An 11,097-nucleotide genomic window follows, 5' to 3' on the forward strand; every position below is an offset into this window, starting at 1 on the left:
TCTGTCGGACAGTTCGTTTACGGCAGCTGTTGAAACCAGTTCACCTCAGTAGTGCGTTGCGAAAAAAACAATGGAAAAAAATATTGAACAAAGAGTTTGCATCAAATTTTGTTTTTCGAACGAAATTTCGTGTGCAGAATCGTTGCGAATGCTACAAAAGGCTTATGGGGAATCAGTTTTATCGAAAACTCAAGTTTATGAGTGGTACAAAGCCTTTCAGGACTGTCGTACGACCGTCGAAGACATGCCGCGTTCTGGACGACCTTCGACCTCTACCACCGACGAAAACATTGAAAAGGCAAAGGAAATCGTGTTCAAAAATCCTCATGTGAGTGTTAGAGAGATAGCACGAGAGCTAGGCATCGGTCGTGAGATGGCTCGTTTGATTTTGGTGGACAATTTGTGTATGCGACGTGTCAACGCCCGGCTTGTTCCGATTCACCTCAATTTGTTCAACATTATCAACGATTTTAAGGCCAAACATTCAATAAATACCATCGAACAGCCACCGTATTCACCTGATCTTGCACCGTGTGACTTTTTCCTGTTTCCCAACCTCAAATTACCACTCAGAGGAACGCGTTTTGAATCCATAGAAGACGTAAAACAGAATTCGCAGAGGGAACTCAAAGCCATACCGGAAAGCGCCTATAAAAAATGTTTTGATGATTGGAAGAAACGTTGGATTTGTGTATCGCTTCTAATGGAGCATATTTTGAAGGAGATAAAATAAATATTGATGAAGATTAAGAATTTTGCGTTTTATTTAAAATGCAAGGAAACTTTTCGGTCACAATGTAGTCTGCAATCAATAATATACAATTTACTTATATCATTATTTCTAAATTTTTTGTGTTTGAAAAAAAAAAGTTTCGAAAAAATTAAATCACATACTTAACTCTGTGATAAATATATGAAGTATAATGTAATATTTTCTTTTACACAAATCGAACATTTGCTGAAAATATGAAATTTAAGCAAATGGTAAATGGTAAATCTTTTGTTCTGCCTCAATACAATTCGTATTTTATTAATAATCAATTTATATTTTTTATTCATAATCTTATTTGTAAGTACATTTATTGTTTATTAAAATGAACTCAAAACTTTAAATTGGAACCCATTCATAGATTCTTAAAATTTAATTTCGCACATATTCTTATTCTTTTTTACAATTAGCTGCAGATAAAATTAGCTATATTATTCCTCACAAAACTTCTTTAGGTTTCTCGTAAATAGATACAAGTATTGCCAGTCAGCTGAAATCAGTTCTTATACCATCAAACCTTTGGGATTAAGGACACCAACCATTATCTTTCTATCTGTATTTTCGATGCATTCAATGATTGTGGCTGCTACATTGCCAGCACATCTGATTCTCTGAGAGGTTCATTTGGTTTATAATTTTTAAACATTTTTGATTATTGAGCACTCTTTTGCTCTCCAGTCTTTTTTTTATTTTTCTTTGTATTTAATGACATGATAACTGCTGCTTTGAAAATAATAATATAAGAAATATATTAATATTCTAAGTATAGATTTTTAAGATTATTATATATTCTAAATATTAGGAATATTCATTTACTTGCAGTCTTTTGTTTTGATCTAATGACATAGTGAAAATGCGGTTAAGTTCCCGAAGTATAACCATGAAGTAAAAAATTGTAATATTTAATAAAAAAGGAACCCATGGAGTAGTAGGGAACCGCCCTATTTCGTGTAAAACGTACCCGCTAGAAAAATAAACAGCCAAGAGTTTTGGTTACGTTGACATAAAGAGTTAATGTACAAACGTGTTTAAAGAAACTGGTGCTGGTTTGATTATACACTATGAAAATTTCAAGATAATCCATCATGGTATAGCCTGATATGGGACAAAATAGTTCCATAAAATTGGGTCTGTTTATAACCCAACCAACTGGTAATACTACATTCAACCTTTTGTTGGGTAATAAAGCAAAAAAAACATCTTTTGAGATATTTGTAGACACAGACTCGTACTTAAATCATGACTGTATCAAAAGAAAGTTCGCAACCATCAAAGCATGATCTGATATGTGAAAAGTCATTAAAAATCGCTGTAATAGACTTGAAGATGATATAAAAAAAAGATATTACGTTTCTATATATATAAAATTTGTTAAAATAGAATTAAAATGTATTGAAAAATTTCAAAATTTGCTCCATTGTACTTCTATTATTCAAGAAACACAATGCACTTAACAATTTCTATTTGGTACTCTGTGAACTTGTGTCTGCCAGGCAGAATTTTTGAATATTTTAAGGGAGTGGGCGCGGTTGAAACTTGCAAAACAATAGAAGATTTTATGTAAAAGATGCATGTTTGGAGACGTGTTGGCAAGATACGACAAAACTACTCGACAAAAACACTTAATGCTTTATATGTTCATACTACAAGTAGCAAAGAATAAATATAAATGTACTTTCTTTCAATTGATAATACAATGATATTCATTATTACCGTCAAACTAACAACCGCAGTTAACAATCATTAAAATTACATTCACAAAAACTTAAGAAAATTTACTTTAATTTAAAATAAGTTTTTATAGTCTTGTAAGAAAAAAAATTAACCTTCTCTTTTATTAATACATTGCAGATGGAAGAAATAACCGAAGGCATAGAAACTATTGAGTTGGCAGTTAATGATGAACCATGTTTAATTTCAAATGGCACGAATTTAGATACAAACAATGTGTCGCACCTCAATTCAAATGCACATGAATCACTGCATGCATCTAATACTAATATTGCCCTGATGCCCATGTCTAGAATGTTATCGGTTTTACGCACAAGCATAGAACATACGAAATCTGATTACATTACTAATCGACGTCCCAGCGTTGACAGTATGTTACAGACGCAGCAATCACAGGCGTACATGCCAAGTCCCACGCATAAATCGCCATTGAATTTTAATGCTACACAAGCCTGCAGTCCTAGTGTCAGTGAACGACGTAATTCTGGTAGCGCAGTACGTCGCTCATCAATAACTACACCTGACAGCGGCATCGCTAGTCACACACACTCTGCACAATTTACGCAAACGTTAAGTCCTCATAAAAATATATTTTCACCTACACCTACACCTGCGGTTGTAAAAAGTTTTTCTGATAAATCTGTCAACTCTTCGCCAAAGCATATGGTTTCGTCGGTAACATCGCCGATTGAATCCATGAGTTTCATGACTAGAGAACATGTCTTAAAGCAGGAAATTGATCAGTTACAAGAGAAACTTAAAGATACTGAAGAACGTTTACAGTCTTTGCGCATACAGCATGACTCTTTAGCGCATTTGCACCGTGATTTGCGTGACAATAGTTCACATTTACAGGAGGAATCGGAAATGTTGAAATTAGATGTGCAACACTTGACAGAATGTGCAAACGTTTTGCGTACGGAACTGAAAGCAGCGCGTAATGATCGCAGTGAAGCTTTGGAATTACAGAAAGCATTGCAAACAGAACTAGAAGAAACTCGACAAGACAAAAAACGTGCACAAGAACTGAAAGAAAAAGATACTAAAGTTATACAGGATTTGCAACGACAATGTCGGGAAATGGAACGTATTTTGATGCGTAAACATCCTGACTCTGTTTCCGCATTGATAGGTGTGTCATTATTTAGTTGAAGATTGCTTAACTCTGTTTTTTAAATATCATGTCTTTTCTATTATAGTTGCTTCCAAAAATCCTGGAAAATGTACTAGCAACGATCAAGAGAATTTAAATAGTCGCAAACTATTGGAACAACGTATAGCACAATTGGAGGCAGATGCCAAAGCACAGGATCTCAAAGCACAACAAATACTGGCCAACGTACAAGCGCGCTTCAACTCAGTACAAGCAAAATATGAAACACATATTGCTGATTTAGAAACACAAGTCTTAAGGTAAGTTGTTCTACAATAATTTAAAAATTTATTTGTGTGTAAACGAATTCTTCTTCACATACATAATTGCAGTTTACAAGAAATCAACACAAAATTAAATGAAAAGATAGAATCTCAAGTGCGTACACTCGATTATTTTGTTTCGAAAAAATCTGAGCAGTACTACAATAATTCTACACAAACTGATGATATTAAAATTGTTGAAGAAGAGACAGAAAACACCAGTTCCACAGTGCGAGTAACTACGTCGGCCTGCACACAAACAGCCAACACAAAAACTTCTACACGAGATCATAGCACAAATACCATCGGCACTTCTAATCAGCATTCAGCAAGCTCCAGCACAAGTAGCACCGCAAATTCAACGCCAAATAATTCCAGGCCCAATTCGAAACAAAGTGGCCTACGCAAGCCCAATATGGCAATCTCCAATGCACTTGCCTCCAAACTGCCGGTTTCTCATTCAGATTCCACCATTTCAATGTCTGCCTATCACGCCGCTGCAAAAGAAGATGCACATCTTTTGGCTACCATACGCGGTATGCGCATTGATTTGGCCATTAAAGATAAGGCCATGCAGCGCTTGACACGTGAACTTGATGAATGCAAAAAGACCATCAAAAAGTTGCAAAGAGAAAAGGACGGTGAGTTCAGATTTCTATTATTAATTTTTTTTATATTTAAAATATTTTGCTACAGTTTTCGTTTTAAATTAAATTCATTTTCTCTTCATTTGCATTATAAAACGTAACAAAATAAAATCTTTTAAATATGCAAAATTTTAAACATTAAATACATTTTGTTTGTTAATAAAAACAACATAAACATCAAATTATCAAATCAAATTAGATAAAATATTTGATTAACTATTAAATATTTGAAAAGATTTCATTTCTTTAGTATACAGATTGTTTTAAATAATATAATTTATACATATAGTTTCGTTACCTACAATATGTGTGTTTGTATATAAATTCAGATATAGATCTAGATTAGCGATGGTCATGCAGTGGCTCAATTCAATTATTCTGTTATCTATTGATATATTTGTAAATCACAATTATAAGCACTCCAGCAACAACAACAATAATGATAATCACGTAAAACAACACTAGAACAGCGTTCCGTGGTTTATAATAATTTTTGCTTATTCATATGTATTTGTCTCTGTAATACCATTTATTATTCGTCCTTACATAATTCCTGTTCTGATACACCTAATATGATTAAGCTTATAAAAAAAAGTTACCTACATGTCTTAACAAAAGTAGAGCTATGATACGCAACTTGCAATACAATGCTCATCCACAAGCACTAAAAATTTACGCAAATAACTACTGTTCCAATTAACAATCAAAAGTAGAAATAACAGGGGGAATCAGTAGCATATACTGAAATCCGTTTTGGTGTTATGAATTTTGAATATGAGTAGGTATATAATTTTGTATTTATTGTGAATATTGTTATACTGCCCCTTTAACATATTTCTGTGCCCACCACTGATCTAGAAAGTATTATCCGTTTATAATAAAGAATATTGTACTATTATCGCTTTCTAGCTTATTTACTATAGTCATTTGTTTTAATAGATATTAATTTCATTAAAGCATTAAATTAAAAATCTATAGTATAGACATCTATTATAAAACATGTAGTTTCCGTAACAAAACAGTTAATAGTAAACTTCAATTTACGTTTTTGCAAATATTGGTAAAAAGTATAGGTTATAACATTTTTATTTACAGTTCATATTTAAAGTTACTGTGATATCGAAAATCATTAATAAAAATTTTTAGTTGGTACATCGAATACACGATATATAGGTAAAAGTTTTTACTTCTGAAGCTCCCACATGTAATGATATTAAATCGAAGATGGAACTTTTACAAATCAAAAGATCCATCAAGTGCTATTTAAATGCAAGATCCAAGACGGACCTGTTACAAATAAAAAAAAACCCGTCAGGTGATACATAAATAAAAGTTTTAACTTTAAGAACTCCTACATATAACGATATCAAATCGAAGGTACATTTGTTACTTGCAAATCAATTGACATCTTTATGAATGCAGATGAAGTTGTAAACTATAATATTGAGTTCTTAATTCTTGTTAATCAAATTATTAGACTTAATTTTTAAAATAATTAAAATAATATAACATAGCGATTAAATTATCTACGAAAATTGGTCGTCAAACAGCACTTTGGATTAGATATCACAAGGAATCCGTAAGCTCAGTGAGTTGATTAAATAGACCTCATTAATATGATCTTAGATTAGATATTAGAGGTTATTTCAGCAGCAACTGGTTATCCATCTAAAACCACTTATATTTTAAGACGACCAAGGTTGACGATTCACCTAAATAAATTTGATGAACTGATTTAATTCAATGAAAGATAGAGAGAGGTTTTTGATTATAGTAAAAATATCTATTTGTAAATTATGTTTTCCATATGAAAAAAAATTTATTTCAAATTGAAAATGGGGCGATAGTGACAAAAAAATTGATATCCTATGAAATTTTTTTATTTTTAGTCAAATGAGTTCTTGGTACGTTTCAGATATTGCCACATATCCATCATCAGTGAGATTTGGAAGTATTTATTAGTCTTATTGTAATTTTAGACTTTAAATGTCAGAAACTTAATCCACAAAGCGCTTGTACTTGCTGTGTTATATAATGGGTGTTTTCATGAGAATATTAAACTGTTAAGACATTTTAGCTTAGTAGTGTTTGGAAATTCATTATAAATCGAATAACACTAGAACAACGTTTCCAGATTGTGAAAATTTATTTTGAAAGAAATTAATGTGTTTGCAAAGATCATATCAAAGAATTGTGTTTAGTGATGAAGCTCATTTCTAGTTATTGACATAGGTCAATAAGCAAAATTGCCCCATATGGAGTGAAGATAATCCTCAATCCGTTAACGAATCACCATTATATCCATTACAATTGACTGCTTGGTGTGGTTTACAAGCTGACGGCATTATCAGTCCGTTTTTTTTGTTTTTGTTCCAGAAATTAATCAGTTAAGTACCGACAACATTTCGCATTTGGTCTCAACAAGCCGACGACGGCACAACTTCCCATTTTTAACAATCAATTAATTGCGATATCAATTAGGAATCAATTTTATTTCCAGAAGTGATCCTGTTATCTGGCCCCCTCGTTCGTATGATTTAACGACTCTCAATTACTTTTTATGGGGCTATGTTAAGTTATTGGTTTATGCCAACAAACCAGTAACTCTTGAAGCATTAAAAGCCAATGTTTACGTCACACATTTAGAGACACATTTATTACAGAAAATAGTCAAAAATAGAACTGATCGAATGGACTATGTAACTTGAATTTACGGCGTTCATATATCGGAAATCATATTCAAAAAATAAATGTTATGAGAAATTATCTACCAGATTATAATAAGATAAATTTCATTTTCACAATATTTTTGTCTTGTGTTATGACTTTGAGTTCTTATGCAGCTAAAAAAAACAATTGATATAAGAACTAACACATAAATCACAGCTATATAAATTAACTAATCTAATTAACTAAAACTAATCATTGGACAATTTTTTTTTGTAAGAAATAACACTAATGTTTGTAGAATGCATGTTTGCGCGCTTACTTTAGACTGCTTCAATCTTCACTCTAGTTTATAAGGGAGTTTGTATTTATAGGAGACGAAAAAACATTTGTTCAAAGATCTATTTAACAGACGCTAATGGACATACTTCGTACGAAAAAAGAAATCATTGTAAATTGTTTTTTTTTATCAAGATTCAACACTATTATTTATAGAATATATGTTGGTACACTTACTTTAGACCGCTTGCAATCTGTTCTCTTGTGTATAAGGGAGTTTGTATTTATAGGAGACGAGAAAACATTTGTTTAAAGATCTATGTAACTGAAGCTAATGGGCATACTTAGTACAAAAAAAGAAACCAGGAGGCTATATTAGTTACATTGCAGATATAAGAGCGTGTCTTTAACGAGCTTTCACTGTAGTTTGATTCCCTTAACACTATTTTTGATTCAGTGCCAGAATTAAAGAGAAAAATACACTCCTACAACTAAAACATTAAAATGGAAATTAAATGGAAAAGCCTATATTACACTTTACCTATTAAACACAACTTTCTGTAGATAATCGATTAAGGCGCCAATTCATTATCTCTTAATTAAAACATTAATTTAATTTATTTATATTAAAAGCTCATATATTATTTTTACAAAAACATATTGTATCATTTTCGCACACATCATAATTTATTACTTTATATTTAAAAACAACAGCAACAACAGCAACAACAACAACAATAATAATAACAATAACAATTTCATGTTTTTTGTTTTTGTAGCAATTAACGATTTATAGTTTCAATTTCGTTAAGTGTGTAATTTCTTAAATACCCGATAGGGATAGAGCCTCTCATACAAATGCGCATTTACGGCCGGTTCAAACATGGTTTCAAGTGATTTACGGACTTTCTCTGCGCAAGTGGTGAAGGCACGTACAAATGGGGCATCGATTACTGCTGGTACAAAATGTTCATATCAATAAAAATTAATCACTGACTGACTTGACTGAATATGCTTTGACAATCCGAGCTTGTCTCGCGAAGTGATTTTGTTTGTAGCCGTTATCAGTGCGAACCAATCCAGTGGAGGTGGAGTGTGTAGGGTGTGTGAATGTGTGAATATGTGAATATGTGAAGATTTGAAGAAGTGTGAGTGATGGCATGTGTAGCTCGGTTTTTTATATGATAATCGGGCATTTAACTGATAATGTTTTGCTATCACGTAGAAACGCACCTACGATACGTGTCGCATTCCGAATACGCCGCCAACTTAGTGACGTTATGTCACTGGATAGTCGTTCAATTGATCATCTTTCCAATGGTTTTTTTTTCTTCGTATGCTTACTTCTTCACTTTTTTCTATTGTACCTTTCTTTTTAAACTATTTTAGGTTTGTCGCAGTGCTTCTTAAAAATATTTCCAACATTTAATTGTGGCAGCAAGAAAACTGAAACTGAAAGCGAAAGTCGAACTTTTGTATTTTTTAAGCTTTAATTAATGATCGTTACTAATTTTATAAAAAATTATGCATTTACAATGCGATTAAATTAAATTATGTAACATTATTAATTTGTAGAAATTAGCTATAAATTTATTTGTTTATTTTTTTTATTTTTTTTATTTTTTTTAATTTTTTTATTTTTTTTATTTTATATTATGTAATAAATTTTTTTTCTTATTTGTGTTGCCTAGTTTATTATGATAATTAAAAAAATTTAAATATTACAACATTAAAATTCTTGTTATAATATTTGAGATAATTTATTATTATAATTTTAGTCTTGTGCATATAAGATAATGTCAATGTCATTGTCTAGCGTACTCACAATGTAGGTTAAACATGCTTGAAATTTATTCCTCGCGGGGATCTTAGTCGATTGTAGTCCACTGTAAGAACACTTTATTGTTAAACAGACCAGTTTATTATAATCTCTGTAGTATAATTAACAATAAGCAATTATTTTGTTTAGCTACTACGGAGTACATGGATTATGTGCAGTGATATACGAATATACACATATGGTATTTATGTGTACTGGTTCAAATTAAGTGTTTATTTCAAGAAGGTTCTCGGTAAATTTTCTTCTTAACCTTGCAAAGAAAAAAGTCTCAGTCGAAAACCAATTACAAGTAGGTCTGGATAATTATAAAGTCGGTTTTGTTTTTTTAAGAATTTTGACTTTTATTTTGAACGTTATTTTTAGTATATTTATACACATATTACCCCAAATTCACTTTTGCCTTCATCAGGAAGGAAATTAAATAATTATGTTTTCAATTGTCATTGTGCTTCTTAATTATGAATGTTGAACTATTGCATCTATCTAAGTCTCACGTGACTGTAGTTTACAATTTCAAAGAGGCTTTAAATCACTATTACAAATCTGAAGCATATTGTTTAATAACAACCTAATACTTCAACTTACGATTTAAATTAAGTTTCGTGGTTTAAGGCCTAAAATATTGCAGTGATCAAACTAGCATTGTTCTTTCAGACGAATTTACTCTTCAAGTAAATTTACTCTTCAAGTATTTTGTCTCAACAATGAGACGAGAGGAGTCAAGGTCGTCTGTATTGTCCTAGGTATAACATTTCTATTGAAACGCCAATGTGACTACTTGTTATTAATTTAAACTTTGCTGTTTATTTAAATATAATATTGTTAACATGAATCTTTTATTAAGACTAAATTGAAATACAATAAAATGATTAAGCACAAAATGCATTGACAAATGAATGATGTTGCCAGATTGATATATTTGTTCCTTGTTAATTTAACACAACAAATATAATATAATAGTTAAATCGATGAAATCTAATCTGATTAAATCTGATGAAGTTTGCAAGTCAAAAAAAGTTGTTTACGTTCTCATATTTAATTAAAAAGTTCTGCGAAGAGTGACACAATTTCAGAAATATGTGGCAATTCAATGGTTTGAATTAATTAAGTTTAATATGAAGCCTTTGATGCCATATCCGACTTAACGTCTGTGAAATGATTTAAAATCCTATAAAACATACTAAACTAAACTAAACTTCTAAGTCAGCGTTTAATTCATATTTGGCAGATACGAGTTCAACCTTTGGTACTGGCAGTCTTAAAAATTGATTCAGGAAAAATTCAATATAAGAAATAATTTCAAGACCTCTGATGATGGGTAATTTAACAATATTCAAAACTGTATATTCAAGATATATATATTCAAGATATGTATATTCAAGATGTATGGTCAGCCAAAAATTCAATTAATTAAAATAATATAAAAGAATTTTTGTTGTTGTAATTCACTACTTTTCGAAACCTCTCTAACAAATACAATAGTTTCTATTATGTAAAATAGTCACTAACGTCATAACTGACGTTAAATAACAATAAAATAATATAAGTTTTAAAATTGTGGCCCTCGAGAAATTGGTCTATCTCTATTAAGCTACATTGTATTTGAAATATTGGAAAAAGCTGTTAAGAATATTGAAATCAATCGATATATCTCCTTTATCTTATTATTTATAATTATTACCAATTATCACTATTGGTGTATTAGAAAGAGCTTTTAAGATGTTCGAAATTTATTGAAATGCTTTGTT

At 30.9% G+C, this 11,097-nt stretch overlaps 1 protein-coding gene across 1 annotated transcript in view; it reads left to right on the plus strand.

Moving 5' to 3' along the window:
- The first annotated feature begins 2,336 nt into the window (after positions 1-2,336).
- The window catches only part of LOC119666710 (centrosomal protein of 162 kDa-like), a 10,306-nt gene continuing 1,545 nt past the window's right edge, over positions 2,337-11,097 (plus strand). Inside the window, exons 1-4 of the mRNA XM_038075993.1 lie at positions 2,337-2,405; positions 2,621-3,632; positions 3,700-3,913; positions 3,986-4,557. Coding sequence (XP_037931921.1) covers positions 2,337-2,405; positions 2,621-3,632; positions 3,700-3,913; positions 3,986-4,557 — 1,867 coding nt within the window. The remainder of the gene's footprint in view (positions 2,406-2,620; positions 3,633-3,699; positions 3,914-3,985; positions 4,558-11,097) is intronic.

This window comes from Teleopsis dalmanni, chromosome 1 (genome assembly GCF_002237135.1).
Source record: "Teleopsis dalmanni isolate 2A chromosome 1, ASM223713v2, whole genome shotgun sequence".
NCBI classification, from domain to species: Eukaryota; Metazoa; Arthropoda; class Insecta; order Diptera; family Diopsidae; genus Teleopsis; species Teleopsis dalmanni.